The sequence below is a fragment of the Brachionichthys hirsutus genome, chromosome 1 (genome assembly GCF_040956055.1).
Source record: "Brachionichthys hirsutus isolate HB-005 chromosome 1, CSIRO-AGI_Bhir_v1, whole genome shotgun sequence".
Classification (NCBI taxonomy): domain Eukaryota; kingdom Metazoa; phylum Chordata; class Actinopteri; order Lophiiformes; family Brachionichthyidae; genus Brachionichthys; species Brachionichthys hirsutus.
In genome coordinates this window covers 331,678-349,667 of record NC_090897.1, presented here as the reverse complement: position 1 = coordinate 349,667, position 17,990 = coordinate 331,678, and the positions used below count along the sequence as shown (strand labels likewise).

Here is a 17,990-nt window from a genome sequence, read left to right as displayed (position 1 = left end):
CGACACTGAGCAGAAATCCTGGATGGTGAGCGATGAAGAGGAGAGCAGATCCGGATATCAAAGGATCTACCTGGAAGTTTCCAGGAACAGAGTCAAGGGGAAAGAAAGACCTTTGAGGAGAAGAGGACAGACAGTCGTCTCCTTCCACCAGGAACCAGTCCTGACGGGGTTAAACATCACGGGACGTTCCCTCCCTCGCTCCTCGGGTTATTTTAACTGCTCCGACTCGGTTCCTCGTTCGTTTGCTGATCTCATTTCAGACTTTCAGGTCAGCCGAAGGGAGCCACAGCTGAGCACACACACACACACACACACACACACACACACACACACACACACCTCAGCGATACCTGCATTTCCACAGGACGACCAGCATCAATGGCTCCCCCGCGTGTGTGTGTGTGTCGTTGCAGAGGCCTCTCCGCACCCGTGGTTCCAACATGTAGGTCTGAATCATCCGGACCGCCGTGAGGCAGAGACGGACGTCCTCACAAAGGGTTAACGTCAGGATGATGGCCTTAGAGACCGCCTCTTCGCCATAGCAACAGTGAACCTGGGATGTTTATCTACAGAAACTCAAATGGCTTCCGTCCGTTTGTCTCTGTCCCGCCACATGTCCTCAGTAAACGGAGGATCAAGGACACTTGTCTCTGCTCCGTCCTGCAGTCCCACCGGGTCACGCCAACGGGATGTGAACGTTAAAACATGGAGGGAGCGAGGAGCGAGAGGAAAGAACATTTGGACCTTGTCTGCAGGGACACAAACCAAACCAGACACGACAAACGAAGAAGGAAGTGGCGGCGTGTTTCAACATCGTCCTCCGTCGCGCTGGTTGCTGCCCCAGCGTTTGGACCGGCGCTGACCGGCTGCAGACTGAAGCAGCGTCGAATTAAAGCGTGAACGGAAACACAAGCAGGTCGGAGGCCGTTCACAACGGGGAGGAGGATGTGAAGTGCAACCAAGAGGCCATCATTAAGGGAACAAAGTGTTTCACGCTGCGTTCAGGGCGTTTCTGTGAACCTCTCCACACGACAGCGCCGACAGAGGCGCGTCGCTGGCGCGTCGCTGGCGCCCTGCCTTCATCTGCTCGAGATTAATCTTTCATGTTGAAGATAAAGATAGTCAGGAGACGGCCGCGACGTGACACAGCCCGGGCGAGCTGCGGCGGATGTCTGGAACCATTCACACTGCCTAGTCCTGATGAATCTGTTCCTTAAAGGCGGAGTCTTATCCGGACTGACCAGAGGTCCCTTCTGGATCAAAGATGCCCTGGGGGTTGATGATGCTCTAAACCATCATCATCATCATCATCACATCGGTTTTACTGAACTCCTGAACATCTGTTCATATAAACTACCGTATTAGCCCGGATATTATATTAGACAGTGTTTTTGCATTGAAATTAGTCTGAAAAAGTGGGGGTCGTCTTATATTCGGGCTAATACGGTAAGCCTTGCAGACAAGAAATGAATGACGACAGCATTGTTTGTGGGTATTGATTGCTAATGACGAGGCATTGATAGGTCCTAGAACACGAACAAGAACACCAACCTTATCCGAAATCAAACTCCCAATTCAAGGGGGATCGAGGTTTTTATTCGGATCTCTACCAAGGTACATACACCATCGATTCCAACTCCAAAATATACCAGAATATACCAGGATAAAGGTTCCTTTTACAGATCCAGGCAGGAGTCCCTGAGAAACAAAGGAAATAGCCCAAACACCACGGGGGGCTGTTCTGACCAGCCCCCAACTTTCACTGAAACCTTTCGGTAACTTTAATGTAACTGCTTGCAAACATTCGGACAGATGAGAACCGCTAACATAGATAACAACGCCACGCTGGGGCGCCATTCATAATCCTTTCTGCACACGAAAAGCATTTTAGTGCAAATTTGAAGAAAGAAAGTTCTAGAAACCGGTGAACAAACCATCGAGGAACTGATTGGACAGCAATTATAAAAGAAAGTCCACAAAGACGTTTGCTAGAGGAAAGGTTCGAAGGTCATGTCCTCCACCAGGGACAAGGACATGTTGCGGAGCTGCTCCATTGAGTTGACGGTCTTGTAGCCCAGCTGCAGGAGCGGCTTCCCACAAACAGTCTGCATGTATTCCACCATGTCGTACCCCAGCCTCAACCGCCAGCTCTCTGCGTTGGCAGTCGAGTTCCTGGATGTCCCGAACTTGACTCTGGTTTGAAGCACATTCCTCACCTGAGTGTTGGCGCTGATCCAGTCTCTCACACTTTTATCCATGGGTAACCCCAGGAAGTCGTAGATCTCCTTCGTCTTTTGAAGCGGATTTCTTGCCAAGTCTTCGTAGCGAACCAGCATGTACTTTCCTTTCAGCCAATGAGGTTTGGCGAGAGCAGTTAAGACGGAGCTGTAGGAGTCATTGCAGACGTCTTTTATCGTATGTAAGTTGAAATTATCGGGTTTCTGGCCCGTCTTCTTCCAAACATGCCAAGGATTATACGACTGTGTGAAAGTCTCCATCCGAGAGGAAATGACTCCCCGTGCGTCCCTGACCAGTTGAATCACTTTGACATTCAGCTGTGGGTCTTCCACCAGACCCCGAACCTCTTCGATATGCCTGACCCGGACGGTTTTGATGACCACGTGTGGACTCTCCTGGCAGGCGTCTTTTGCTAAGGTCATGTTTAAAGGCCCACATTTATTGACACAGTCCCATTCATACACATCAAAATCAGTCGGACCAAAGGCCTCACAAACGGGCCGGTGGCACAGCGCTCGGCTCATCCCCCGACGGAACAGACGACGTGTCATGTGGTTTGCGGGCCTTGGGACAATGTGGTTCTCCAGGGCATAGAGGTCACAGTTGTACAGGCTACGCAAGAGTTGCTGCCTGGTGTCACGGATCATGTGACTGTCGGACTTTAGGAGTGCAGCAGAGTGGACATGATAAATGGGCTCAAAGAGGAAGAACACCTCTTGATGCTGGTTTAGGAGCTGAGAAAAAAAGGAGGAGCCTGTCCGGGTGGCGGCCAGAATCAGGATGTGGGTTTTACGTGTGACATTGGAAAGGTACGGGTCATCGCCTGCACCGCCTGCTGGTTCTGGTTCTTGGGGAGGGGCTTTCTCCTGGCCCCACAGACTGTAGTTCTGGAAGCTGGAAAACTGGTACAGATTGAAAGGGCTGGAGGGAAGAGTCCGGAAGGCCGTGTAATGGATGGCAACGGAGGTGAAGACGAGGAGAATCATAGTCTTCCAGAAACAGTGCATGGCTGATCCACTTCATCGAGAGGTAGCCGCGCCTGTCAGGTCCGTCCTGCAACAAAGAACACTCATGAAGTAGGGCGTAGCGGTTCTATCAGTACCGGGCAGAACTTCAACCCACAGAATACAGAGTATTTAGAGCCCGAAAACTCTCATTGCTTTGTCTGAAAGAAGTACAACAAAATGTGATTGGACAATCCCAGTGTCCATCGTCCACCGTGGAAGACAAGACAAGGACATACTTTACTTCCCCTCGGTTCTCATACAGCGTTCTTTTAGTTTACGTCCCCTCGGTTCTCATACAGCGTTCTTTTAGTTTACTTCCCCCGGTTCTCATACAGCGTTCTTTTAGTTTACTTCCCTCGGTTCTCATACAGCGTTCTTTAGTTTACTTCCCCTCGGTTCTCATACAGCGTTCTTTTAGTTTACTTCCCCCGGTTCTCATACAGCGTTCTTTTAGTTTACTTCCCTCGGTTCTCATACAGCGTTCTTTTAGTTTACGTCCCCTCGGTTCTCATACAGCGTTCTTTTAGTTTACGTCCCCTCGGTTCTCATACAGCGTTCTTTTAGTTTACTTCCCCTCGGTTCTCATACAGCGTTCTTTTAGTTTACTTCCCCTCGGTTCTCATACAGCGTTCTTTTAGTTTACGTCCCCTCGGTTCTCATACAGCGTTCTTTTAGTTTACTTCCCCCGGTTCTCATACAGCGTTCTTTTAGTTTACTTCCCTCGGTTCTCATACAGCGTTCTTTTAGTTTACGTCCCCTCGGTTCTCATACAGCGTTCTTTAGTTTACTTCCCCTCGGTTCTCATACAGCGTTCTTTTAGTTTACTTCCCCCGGTTCTCATACAGCGTTCTTTTAGTTTACTTCCCTCGGTTCTCATACAGCGTTCTTTTAGTTTACGTCCCCTCGGTTCTCATACAGCGTTCTTTTAGTTTACGTCCCCTCGGTTCTCATACAGCGTTCTTTTAGTTTACTTCCCCTCGGTTCTCATACAGCGTTCTTTTAGTTTACTTCCCCTCGGTTCTCATACAGCGTTCTTTTAGTTTACGTCCCCTCGGTTCTCATACAGCTTTCTTTTAGTTTACTTCCCCTCGGTTCTCATACAGCGTTCTTTTAGTTTACGTCCCCTCGGTTCTCATACAGCGTTCTTTTAGTTTACGTTCCCTCGGTTCTCATACAGCGTTCTTTTAGTTTACTTCCCCTCGGTTCTCATACAGCGTTCTTTTAGTTTACTTCCCCCGGTTCTCATACAGCGTTCTTTTAGTTTACTTCCCCTCGGTTCTCATACAGCGTTCTTTTGGTTTACTTCCCCTCGGTTCTCATACAGCGTTCTTATAGTTTACGTCCCCTCGGTTCTCATACAGCGTTCTTTTAGTTTACTTCCCCTCGGTTCTCATACAGCGTTCTTTTAGTTTACTTCCCTCGGTTCTCATACAGCGTTCTTTTAGTTTACTTCCCCCGGTTCTCATACAGCGTTCTTTTAGTTTACGTCCCCTCGGTTCTCATACAGCGTTCTTTTAGTTTACGTCCCCTCGGTTCTCATACAGCGTTCTTTTAGTTTACTTCCCCTCGGTTCTCATACAGCGTTCTTTTAGTTTACGTCCCCTCGGTTCTCATACAGCGTTCTTTTAGTTTACTTCCCCTCGGTTCTCATACAGCGTTCTTTTAGTTTACTTCCCTCGGTTCTCATACAGCGTTCTTTTAGTTTACTTCCCCCGGTTCTCATACAGCGTTCTTTTAGTTTACGTCCCCTCGGTTCTCATACAGCGTTCTTTTAGTTTACTTCCCTCGGTTCTCATACAGCGTTCTTTTAGTTTACTTCCCCTCGGTTCTCATACAGCGTTCTTTTAGTTTACTTCCCCCGGTTCTCATACAGCGTTCTTTTAGTTTACGTCCCCTCGGTTCTCATACAGCGTTCTTTTAGTTTACGTCCCCTCGGTTCTCATACAGCGTTCTTTTAGTTTACTTCCCCCGGTTCTCATACAGCGTTCTTTTAGTTTACTTCCCCTCGGTTCTCATACAGCGTTCTTTTGGTTTACTTCCCCTCGGTTCTCATACAGCGTTCTTATAGTTTACGTCCCCTCGGTTCTCATACAGCGTTCTTTTAGTTTACTTCCCCTCGGTTCTCATACAGCGTTCTTTTAGTTTACTTCCCTCGGTTCTCATACAGCGTTCTTTTAGTTTACTTCCCCCGGTTCTCATACAGCGTTCTTTTAGTTTACGTCCCCTCGGTTCTCATACAGCGTTCTTTTAGTTTACTTTCCTCGGTTCTCATACAGCGTTCTTTTAGTTTACTTCCCCTCGGTTCTCATACAGTGTTCTTTTAGTTTACTTCCCCTCGGTTCTCATACAGCGTTCTTTTAGTTTACTTCCCCCGGTTCTCATACAGCGTTCTTTTAGTTTACGTCCCCTCGGTTCTCATACAGCGTTCTTTTAGTTTACTTCCCCCGGTTCTCATACAGCGTTCTTTTCGTTTACTTCCCCTCGGTTCTCATACAGCGTTCTTTTAGTTTACTTCCCCCGGTTCTCATACAGCGTTCTTTTAGTTTACGTCCCCTCGGTTCTCATACAGCGTTCTTTTAGTTTACTTCCCCTCGGTTCTCATACAGCGTTCTTTTAGTTTACTTCCCCCGGTTCTCATACAGCGTTCTTTTAGTTTACGTCCCCTCGGTTCTCATACAGCGTTCTTTTAGTTTACTTCCCCTCGGTTCTCATACAGCGTTCTTTTAGTTTACTTCCCCCGGTTCTCATACAGCGTTCTTTTAGTTTACTTCCCCTCGGTTCTCATACAGCGTTCTTTTAGTTTACTTCCCCCGGTTCTCATACAGCGTTCTTTTAGTTTACGTCCCCTCGGTTCTCATACAGCGTTCTTTTAGTTTACTTCCCCTCGGTTCTCATACAGCGTTCTTTTAGTTTACGTCCCCTCGGTTCTCATACAGCGTTCTTTTAGTTTACTTCCCTCGGTTCACATACAGCGTTCTTTTAGTTTACTCCCCTCGGTTCTCATACAGCGTTCTTTTAGTTTACTTCCCTCGGTTCTCATACAGCGTTCTTTTAGTTTACTTCCCTCGGTTCTCATACAGCGTTCTTTTAGTTTACTCCCCTCGGTTCTCATACAGCGTTCTTTTAGTTTACTCCCCTCGGTTCTCATACAGCGTTCTTTTAGTTTACTTCCCTCGGTTCTCATACAGCGTTCTTTTAGTTTACTTCCCTCGGTTCTCATACAGCGTTCTTTTAGTTTACTCCCCTCGGTTCTCATACAGCGTTCTTTTAGTTTACTTCCCCCGGTTCTCATACAGCGTTCCTTTAGTTTACGTCCCCTCGGTTCTCATACAGCGTTCTTTTAGTTTACTTCCCTCGGTTCTCATACAGCGTTCTTTTAGTTTACTTCCCTCGGTTCTCATACAGCGTTCTTTTAGTTTACTCCCCTCGGTTCTCATACAGCGTTCTTTTAGTTTACTTCCCCCGGTTCTCATACAGCGTTCCTTTAGTTTACTTCCCCTCGGTTCTCATACAGCGTTCTTTTGGTTTACTTCCCCTCGGTTCTCATACAGCGTTCTTATAGTTTACGTCCCCTCGGTTCTCATACAGCGTTCTTTTAGTTTACTTCCCCTCGGTTCTCATACAGCGTTCTTTTAGTTTACTTCCCTCGGTTCTCATACAGCGTTCTTTTAGTTTACTTCCCCCGGTTCTCATACAGCGTTCTTTTAGTTTACGTCCCCTCGGTTCTCATACAGCGTTCTTTTAGTTTACGTCCCCTCGGTTCTCATACAGCGTTCTTTTAGTTTACTTCCCCTCGGTTCTCATACAGCGTTCTTTTAGTTTACGTCCCCTCGGTTCTCATACAGCGTTCTTTTAGTTTACTTCCCCTCGGTTCTCATACAGCGTTCTTTTAGTTTACTTCCCTCGGTTCTCATACAGCGTTCTTTTAGTTTACTTCCCCCGGTTCTCATACAGCGTTCTTTTAGTTTACGTCCCCTCGGTTCTCATACAGCGTTCTTTTAGTTTACTTCCCTCGGTTCTCATACAGCGTTCTTTTAGTTTACTTCCCCTCAGTTCTCATACAGCGTTCTTTTAGTTTACTTCCCCCGGTTCTCATACAGCGTTCTTTTAGTTTACGTCCCCTCGGTTCTCATACAGCGTTCTTTTAGTTTACGTCCCCTCGGTTCTCATACAGCGTTCTTTTAGTTTACTTCCCCCGGTTCTCATACAGCGTTCTTTTAGTTTACTTCCCCTCGGTTCTCATACAGCGTTCTTTTGGTTTACTTCCCCTCGGTTCTCATACAGCGTTCTTTTAGTTTACGTCCCCTCGGTTCTCATACAGCGTTCTTTTAGTTTACTTCCCCTCGGTTCTCATACAGCGTTCTTTTAGTTTACTTCCCTCGGTTCTCATACAGCGTTCTTTTAGTTTACTTCCCCCGGTTCTCATACAGCGTTCTTTTAGTTTACGTCCCCTCGGTTCTCATACAGCGTTCTTTTAGTTTACTTTCCTCGGTTCTCATACAGCGTTCTTTTAGTTTACTTCCCCTCGGTTCTCATACAGTGTTCTTTTAGTTTACTTCCCCTCGGTTCTCATACAGCGTTCTTTTAGTTTACTTCCCCCGGTTCTCATACAGCGTTCTTTTAGTTTACGTCCCCTCGGTTCTCATACAGCGTTCTTTTAGTTTACTTCCCCCGGTTCTCATACAGCGTTCTTTTCGTTTACTTCCCCTCGGTTCTCATACAGCGTTCTTTTAGTTTACTTCCCCCGGTTCTCATACAGCGTTCTTTTAGTTTACGTCCCCTCGGTTCTCATACAGCGTTCTTTTAGTTTACTTCCCCTCGGTTCTCATACAGCGTTCTTTTAGTTTACTTCCCCCGGTTCTCATACAGCGTTCTTTTAGTTTACGTCCCCTCGGTTCTCATACAGCGTTCTTTTAGTTTACTTCCCCTCGGTTCTCATACAGCGTTCTTTTAGTTTACTTCCCCCGGTTCTCATACAGCGTTCTTTTAGTTTACGTCCCCTCGGTTCTCATACAGCGTTCTTTTAGTTTACTTCCCCTCGGTTCTCATACAGCGTTCTTTTAGTTTACGTCCCCTCGGTTCTCATACAGCGTTCTTTTAGTTTACTCCCCTCGGTTCTCATACAGCGTTCTTTTAGTTTACTTCCCTCGGTTCTCATACAGCGTTCTTTTAGTTTACTTCCCTCGGTTCTCATACAGCGTTCTTTTAGTTTACTCCCCTCGGTTCTCATACAGCGTTCTTTTAGTTTACTCCCCTCGGTTCTCATACAGCGTTCTTTTAGTTTACTTCCCTCGGTTCTCATACAGCGTTCTTTTAGTTTACTTCCCTCGGTTCTCATACAGCGTTCTTTTAGTTTACTCCCCTCGGTTCTCATACAGCGTTCTTTTAGTTTACTTCCCTCGGTTCTCATACAGCGTTCCTTTAGTTTACGTCCCCTCGGTTCTCATACAGCGTTCTTTTAGTTTACTTCCCTCGGTTCTCATACAGCGTTCTTTTAGTTTACTTCCCCTCGGTTCTCATACAGCGTTCTTTTAGTTTACTTCCCCCGGTTCTCATACAGCGTTCTTTTAGTTTACGTCCCCTCGGTTCTCATACAGCGTTCTTTTAGTTTACTTCCCCTCGGTTCTCATACAGCGTTCTTTTAGTTTACGTCCCCTCGGTTCTCATACAGCGTTCTTTTAGTTTACTCCCCTCGGTTCTCATACAGCGTTCTTTTAGTTTACTTCCCTCGGTTCTCATACAGCGTTCTTTTAGTTTACTTCCCTCGGTTCTCATACAGCGTTCTTTTAGTTTACTCCCCTCGGTTCTCATACAGCGTTCTTTTAGTTTACTCCCCTCGGTTCTCATACAGCGTTCTTTTAGTTTACTTCCCTCGGTTCTCATACAGCGTTCTTTTAGTTTACTTCCCTCGGTTCTCATACAGCGTTCTTTTAGTTTACTCCCCTCGGTTCTCATACAGCGTTCTTTTAGTTTACTTCCCCCGGTTCTCATACAGCGTTCCTTTAGTTTACTCGTATTGAACAACAATCTACTCAGATTTAAATAACATGTTGGCTCGAATAATCTCCGCCTCCTCTTGAACTCTATTGGTCTTGGTTTGTCCGAATCAACGGCGTGGAGGGAGGGGCCGACCACCCAAAGATCGTCGGTTCAATTCCCAGCTGCTGACGTCATTGATGAGCTCTTCTTCAGGCTCGTTTCATTCTCTCCTTAATTAAAGATTAAAATGAGATCCTGCTAACAAACAAAGGAACCTCATTGGTGGAGGGAATGAACACGCACGAACACGCACGAACACGCATCCCCACGTACGCAGCAGGGCATGCACAAATGAACGCATCTCAGCGCGCGTGACACAAACACGCACGAACACGCACGAACACGCATCCCCACGTACGCAGCAGGGCATGCACAAATGAACGCATCTCAGCGCGCGTGACACAAACACGCACGAACACGCACGAACACGCATCCCCACGTACGCAGCAGGGCATGCACAAATGAACGCATCTCAGCGCGCGTGACACAAACACGCACGAACACGCACGAACACGCATCCCCACGTACGCAGCAGGGCATGCACAAATGAACGCATCTCAGCGCGCGTGACACAAACACGCACGAACACGCACGCGCGGCTCATCGATGAAGCCTGACGATGGGCGGACTGACAGATTAAAGTCGCACTCACGCCTCCTCCGCGGTTCTGGTCGGGATGCGGGATGCGCGGGATGCGGGATGCGCGGGACTTCCACCGGTGTGAACGCGCCGGATGGCAGAGCCGTGTTTGTGATGAAGCTTCAGCCGTGAGGAGGAGGAGGAGGAGGAGGAGGAAGAGAGGAGCCGTTGAGAGACTGGCGGCCGGACCCCCTTAAATGATGCGCAGAGCGCGTGAGGGACACAGGACCGACTGTCTGGACCGACACTAGCCCCTCCCCCTTTCCTCCCCACCTGTTTCTCTCCTCCTCCTCCTCGCTCTGTCTCACGCAAACACACAGAGCATCATTAGCATCCTCTGTTTGCACACACACACGCGCACACACACGCACGCACTCCTGTTTGTGGACGAATGTCTCGTCTCCTGTTTGTGGACGAATGTCTCGTCTCCTGTTTGTGGACAAATGTCTCGTCTTCTGTTTGTGGACGAATGTCTCGTCTCCTGTTTGTGGACAAATGTCTCGTCTTCTGTTTGTGGACGAATGTCTTGTCTCCTGTTTGTCATTTACCTCCCGGACCTCAGGAGGATTTTGTCCTTGTTGACCGGCTAGGAGGAGACAGGACACACATCCGCTTGAAACATGAAGACAGCTGACATGTTTCCAGCTTCCTGCTGTTGTGGAACACACCGAGGAAGAGGAAGAGGAAGAGGATCGATTTCCAACCAGTTATTCTTCTGGTTCAGATTGTGCAGAACGAATGGTTGAATAAAACGTTGGACTCGTTCCGTTTAGAACTAGAACATCACCCAGAGAGCACAGACTGTTCGTGTCGGTGCTGACAGATGAAGGGATGATGGAACACGGAACACGGAACACGGAACACGGAACACTTGACGGGCTTCGTTATCAGGTCCGCTGTTTGGGCCGCGCGCAGACCGAGCATGTGATTGGCAGAACACAGAACACAGAATGACGCAGGTCCTGGAACATCTCCCTTTCCCAAGAAAGCCCAACGATATAAAATGAACTATAACGACTACGAACATGAACATAACTATCGGTAACAAGCAATGATCACAATGTGGCCCTTAAGTTCAGAGAGATCACCAGTTCAGTCTTTTCTGTGGCTTTGAAAGGCGTCCTGCCCGGGTGTGGAAGCAGCTGGGGGCCCCGTTGAGGGTCTATCCGGGCTTGACCCGGTCACAGTAGGTGAGTCAACCATCTCACCCTTCCCGGGACTGACAGCAGGCACAAACTCGCAGTCCCCATACCGCGGAACAGCCCCCAACTCTGCAACTCTAAGGTCCACCCTGTTGCGTCGATAAACAGAGCCATCAATGCCCACGAGGTAAGACCTGGTAAGACCTGGGGGGACTTTGCTGAGACATGTTCCAGCTCTCCAGATACGTGAGGCGTCACCCGGAAGAGGCTTCATCCTGACAGTCTCTCCCACCTCTAGCTCGCGCTGACCGGTCATAGCAGGATTTGGAGAGCTGCCTTCTGTGCTGTAACCTCTCCGTAACCCCTGTCACCACTGCCGGCTCAAGGAGTTTGCCAGTCACAGGAATGGACGTTTTAAGGTGACGAGACATCAGGCGCTGTGCAGGGCTGCTATCCATATTCTCTGTTGGAGTATTACGCCAGTGCAACACTGCCTTCCAGGGATCATTTCCATCCCGAGCAGTCTTGCGAAGCAGGTTCTTTGCAATCTTGACGGCTGATTCTGCCTTTCCATTTGCTTTGGGGTGCCGTGGAGAAGATGTCACGTGCTCAAACTCCCACTCTGAGGCAAAACGGGCAAATGCCGAGCTAAACCGAGGGCCACTGTCTGTGACGACCCTGTCTGGCTGTCCATGCCTCGCAAACTGAGCTTTGCAGCGTTTAATTACTGTCCCTGCAGACAGATCAGGGAGGAGCTCAATCTCCCAAAAGTCAGAATAGTGATCGACAATGAGTAGGTAATCCATGCGCCCATGACTGAAGCGGTCCATGCTCACTATCTGCCATGGCCTTGTAGGGAGCGGATGGGGCAGCATTGTCTCTTTTCGTTGGCTGTGTGCACACTCATTGCATGTTGTGCATGTGCTGACAAAGTCCTTGATTTCTGCATGCATGTTGGGCCAGTAGAGCGTTTCACAAGCCTGCCGATAACACGCCTCTCCCCCTATATGACTAGAGTGTATACGTGCTAGCATCTCTGGGCGCAGTGCTTTGGGAACAATGACTCTCTGACACCGGGACACAATCCCGTTTTGAACGCTGACTTCATCCCGATAGGGCCAGTATCCCCTGATAATGATCACCTGCTCTTTGAGATCCGGCCAGCCTACCATTACGATGGATCTCAGTCTCTGCAAACCCTCGTCTCTTTCCGTGGCCTGCTTTATTTGCTCCAGGCGCTGGCCCGTTACGTTGAGGTAATCTGCTTGGTTCACATGCTGCAGGTCCTCCTGGAACCCCTCCAGAAAGCAGATCGCCTGCTGCTGGTAAAGGTTCCTTTGCCTGTGCAGCCTGTTGTTGCCCTGCTGAGGGTGTCACTAATGAACATTTCTTGACCAGGTTTGTATACGACACAGAGACTGTCATTTTGGAGAGTCATTAGCATACCCTGAAGTCTTTTTGGAGCGCTTTGCTGAATCTTGAAATCAGGGGCTTGTGGTCAGTTTCTGCTGTAATGGCACTGCGGCCGTACAAATAATAGTGGAATCTCTGACATGCAAAGACAATGCTGACGCATTCTTTTTCAATCCGTGCATAATTTTGTTCAGTAGTCGTAAGCGCGCGTGAAGCAAATGCAATAGGCCGTCCCTCCTGCATGAGACAACAGCCAAGCCCGCTCTGACTAGCATCGCTCTGGAGAGTTACAGGCTTACTAACGTCATAGTAACGAAGCACTGGCATAGTCATGGCCAGCGACTTAAGCTTTCGAATTGCCGCATCATGTTTGGGCAGCCAATGCCAGGGACAGACACTGGAAAGGTGGGGCATGAATTTGGACAGATAATTTGCAAACCCCACGGGTCGCTGCACTCCTTTTGCATCTGTAGGATTGGGCATGTCGACTATTTCCCTCACCTTTTCGGGATCAGGTTTGAGCCCTGTAGCTGAGAGAACATGGCCATGGAATTGAACTTCAGACATTTTGAATTGCAGCTTTTTTAGCCCTAGCCTCAGCTTAACTTCCCTGCAACGATTTAGCATTTAGCAGCGCAAGAAGTTTGGCGTCATGGTCAGCCTCTGCTTCCCCATCCGTTTCACCGCAGCCCGCCCCCAGAATGTCATCCGCAATGGGCTCGATGCCGTCTCGACCCGCCAGTAGCTCGTGCTGTTTTCTTTGATACACCTCAGGTGCAACAGACACACCAAAGGGCAGTTTCAGCCAGCGCTTCCTTCCCCAAGGGGTCCGAAAAGTAGTCATGAAGCTGCTTTCTGTATCTAATTTGCTTTGCAAAAAGGCATCTCTGGCATCAACCAATGTGAAATCCCTTGCTTTGGGTAGCTTGTATAGCACATCCTCTAGAGCCGGCATTGTGTAGTGAGAACGCCGCAGGGCCTTGATCAGGAATTTAGGATCAAGACATGTTCTTAGTTTATTGGGTTTGCTCACGATGACCATGTTACTGATCCAGTCTGTTGGATCTGAAATGGGTGCAACGTGCCCCTCAGCCTCATACTTGTCAAGCTGGGCCTTAACTGCGGATTTCAGAGCAATGGGGACATTGCGGGGCGCACATTGCACCGGCTTTACGTCAGGATCTAGGTCAAAATGTACTTCCCCAGGCACTGCCTCCACTGGTGAATGAAGTACATCGCTGTACTTCCTAATCACACAGTCTTTTGTCAAATGCCGTGGTGGCAGCACAGCATCCGTACCAAGCGCATCATCTGGTATCATAACAGGTATGAAGCCCAGACGTTCACAGGTGTCACCGGACAAGAGAGGCAGCTGCCCTTTCATAACAACTTCAAACGTGAGCTTGTGCTTCTCTCCTCAAACCGTGCATTCTGTATCAAATATTCCAAGCGATCCAATAATCTCTCCCGAGTACAGTCGGAGGCTGGCATTTGCCTTGGGGGCGAGCCTCCTCTGATCATTTGCCTTGGGGGCAAGCCTCCTCTGATCTTTGAGCGTCATTATGTTACAGGTGGCTCCAGAGTCGAACTGGCACCTCTGTGATTTGTTGTTAAGCTTTAATGTGACAAACCACTTCTTTCCTTTTGTCTGCCCCACTGACCGACTCAATCATGTTCAGATTGGACTCATCGCTGCTCTGCCCCGACTCCCCATCCATGCAGAGCACTTTACCTGTGGTGCTGCCGCCTTTGCTTTTCATGCAGACTTTTGCAAAATGGTTATTAGTCCCACACATTTTGCATTTCTTCCCAAAAGCAGGACAGTAGTCCCTGCCTCTCGTGTGGGCGTTTCCACAATACCTGCAGTTGTGTTCTGCTGCTCTGTGTGAATCATTCTGTCTTGCTTTGAACTGTTTGGCTGGTTGTTTGGAAGCAGCGTGAACAGTTTCCGTGAGCATTGAGTGTGTCCCGGCTGCTTCCATCACTCGAATCCTAATGTCTGTCTGCTCTGCGGCACGACACATCTCAATGGCGGTGACTAGGTTGAGGTCTTTTCCTCTTAAAAGTCTTCGCCTGGTGCTCTCATTTCCAATGCCCAGCACTATTTTGTCACGTTTCATTTCGTCTTTTAAAGCACCGTGCTCACACGTTGATGCTTTCTCCCTCAGCCTGGTCACAAAGGCATCTATTGTCTCGCTCTCCTCTTGTTTGTAACATCCAAACAAGTATCTTTCGTAGATGATGTTTCTTGCCGGCTTGAAGTACCTCTCCAGGGCGCCCAGTATTGCTGCGGGATCCTCCCTCTGCTCCGCCCAGAGGTTGAGGTTGTGCCGGTACACATGCCTGCATTCACTGCCCAGAACGCTACGGAGCGTTGCAGCTTGAATCCTCTCATCTTTCTCCGCTATTCCGGTCACAAGAATATAATCCTCAAATTCGACATGAAAAACATCCCAATTGGTGCTCCAGTCACCCGCAAAGCTCATCGGAGACGGCGGCGGTATGGCGGCCGCCATTGCTACTGTGGTCACGGCGTCGGGCGACCCGTCTGCTTCGGATATGAATGTCGCCAGCCGTCCGTAGAGCAACACAAACTATCGTGGACCACCGATAGATCCCACCCCCGACACCATGTTGGTGTCGGTGCTGACAGATGAAAGGATGATGGCCACAGAACACTTAACGGGCTTCGTTATCAGGTCCGCTGTTTGGGCCGCGCTGCAGCTTCCGTACAACAATGCGCATGCGCGCAGACCGAGCATGTGATTGGCAGAACACAGACCCCCCCAAGCAGCTCGCTCCCCTCCCAACTGGGTCCACACGGTGATCTGGATCAGCACCAGAAGGTTCTGATGGTTCTCGGTATCTTTATACACCAACATGAAAAGTCAAAGTGAATCAGAGCTGATGTTTATTTTTAATTGATTCCTGAATCCATAAATGGGTCTAATGTTAGAATGTAATATTTGTTCCTGACCTCATTCTGGATCAGAACCAGGAGACATGTTTCATGACGGTTCAGATCGGACCCCTTTATGACTGGGATTACTGGTGAGTGAACTGAATGCAGATTTTACAAGTTAGGATTTTCTGAAAAGCCTCCATTGTAGGTAAATGGGAAAATCCGGATTGTGACAGTATCCGCATTCTGGATCCGATCCGGATGAAATTCGGTGGTGAGGTAGAGACCCCCACCCTACATGACTGTGTTAAATTCCATAAACATCGGTGAATAATCAACAGAGATCACGAGCAACACATTTTGAAGCCGCATTGATCATTTCAAGGTGATCCAGAATGTCTCCTGGATCAGCACCAACATGTAATCCGTCCAGAACCTCTCGAGTTACCTCACCAACAGACGGCGATCCAGCACGGCGTGAGGCTAATGAGGAGGTGAACAGCAGGTGTGCGCAGCAGCGCAGGTGACGTGCATGAACTGATCACACAGATCAGGAGGGCGGGGCCGCTAGACGCTAGCTAGCTAGCTCGAGCTCCAGCATGCAGGTTCCTGACAAACATCTTCAGGGTTCGTTTCCATCAAGATGCAGCATCAGGTTTATTCATAATCCTGCAAAGAAACATCAACAAAGCAGATCTGTTTCAGGGTGAGGTCACAGAGCGCCTCTCTTCCCGGTCTAGTTGCTAATGAGCTGACGAAACGGAGTAAATAATGTTCATATAATTAAAATTCTGATTCTTCAATTTAACATTTCATTTACAATAAAAAAAACATGAGCATGTAAGTGAAATAATACAACTAGTTCAAAACTGAAAACTAGGTCTCTGGGATCTCTCTGCAGGTCTCTGGGATCTCTCTCCGGGTCTCTGGGATCTCTCTCCGGGTCTCTGGGATCTCTCTCCGGGTCTCTGGGATCTCTCTCCGGGTCTCTGGGATCTATCTGCAGGTCTCTGGGATCTCTCTCCGGGTCTCTGGGATCTCTCTCCGGGTCTCTGGGATCTCTCTGCAGGTCTCTGGGATCTCTCTCCGGGTATCTGGGATCTCTCTCCGGGTCTCTGGGATCTCTCTGCAGGTCTCTGGGATCTCTCTGCAGGTCTCTGGGATCTCTCCGCAGGTCTCTGGGATCTCTCTCCGGGTCTCTGGGATCTCTCTGCAGGTCTCTGGGATCTCTCTCCGGGTATCTGGGATCTCTCTCCGGGTCTCTGGGATCTCTCTGCAGGTCTCTGGGATCTCTCTGCAGGTCTCTGGGATCTCTCTCCGGGTCTCTGGGATCTCTCTGCAGGTCTCTGGGATCTCTCTGCAGGTCTCTGGGATCTCTCTCCGGGTCTCTGGGATCTCTCTGCAGGTCTCTGGGATCTCTCTGCAGGTCTCTGGGATCTCTCTGCAGGTCTCTGGGATCTCTTTCTGGGTCTCTGGGATCTCTCTGCAGGTCTCTGGGATCTCTCTCCGGGTCTCTGGGATCTCTCTGCAGGTCTCTGGGATCTCTCTGCAGGTCTCTGGGATCTCTCTCCGGGTCTCTGGGATCTCTCTGCAGGTCTCTGGGATCTCTCTGCAGGTCTCTGGGATCTCTCTGCAGGTCTCTGGGATCTCTCTCCGGGTCTCTGGGATCTCTCTGCAGGTCTCTGGGATCTTGCTGCAGGTCTCTGGGATCTCTCTGCAGGTCTCTGGGATCTTTCTCTGGGTCTCTGGGATCTCTCTGCAGGTCTCTGGGATCTCTCTGCAGGTCTCTGGGATCTCTCTCCGGGTCTCTCTTTCTGGGTCTCTGGGATCTCTCTGCAGGTCTCTGGGATCTCTCTGCAGGTCTCTGGGATCTCTCTCCGGGTCTCTGGGATCTCTCTGCAGGTCTCTGGGATCTCTCTGCAGGTCTCTGGGATCTCTCTGCAGGTCTCTGGGATCTCTCTCCGGGTCTCTGGGATCTCTCTGCAGGTCTCTGGGATCTTGCTGCAGGTCTCTGGGATCTCTCTGCAGGTCTCTGGGATCTTTCTCTGGGTCTCTGGGATCTCTCTGCAGGTCTCTGGGATCTCTCTGCAGGTCTCTGGGATCTCTCTCCGGGTCTCTCTTTCTGGGTCTCTGGGATCTATCTGCAGGTCTCTGGGATCTCTCTGCAGGTCTCTGGGATCTCTCTCCGGGTCTCTGGGATCTCTCTGCAGGTCTCTGGGATCTCTCTGCAGGTCTCTGGGATCTATCTGCAGGTCTCTGGGATCTCTCTGCAGGTCTCTGGGATCTCTCTGCAGGTCTCTGGGATCTCTCTGCAGGTCTCTGGGATCTATCTGCAGGTCTCTGGGATCTCTTTCCGGGTCTCTGGGATCTCTCTCCGGGTCTCTGGGATCTCTCTGCAGGTCTCTGGGATCTTGCTGCAGGTCTCTGGGATCTCTCTGCAGGTCTCTGGGATCTCTCTCCGGGTCTCTGGGATCTCTCTGCAGGTCTCTGGGATCTCTCTCCGGGTCTCTCTTTCTGGGTCTCTGGGATCTATCTGCAGGTCTCTGGGATCTCTCTGCAGGTCTCTGGGATCTCTCTCCGGGTCTCTGGGATCTCTCTGCAGGTCTCTGG

The 17,990-nt window shown here is 49.4% G+C and overlaps 1 protein-coding gene across 1 annotated transcript; it reads right to left on the bottom strand.

Annotated features, from left to right (window-relative positions):
* Positions 1-1,988: 1,988 nt before the first annotated feature.
* LOC137897917 (carbohydrate sulfotransferase 1-like) lies at positions 1,989-3,245 on the bottom strand. The gene has a single exon (XM_068741914.1). It carries the CDS (start codon positions 3,243-3,245, stop codon positions 1,989-1,991), a length of 1,257 nt encoding a protein of 418 aa, XP_068598015.1.
* Positions 3,246-17,990: the final 14,745 nt, after the last annotated feature.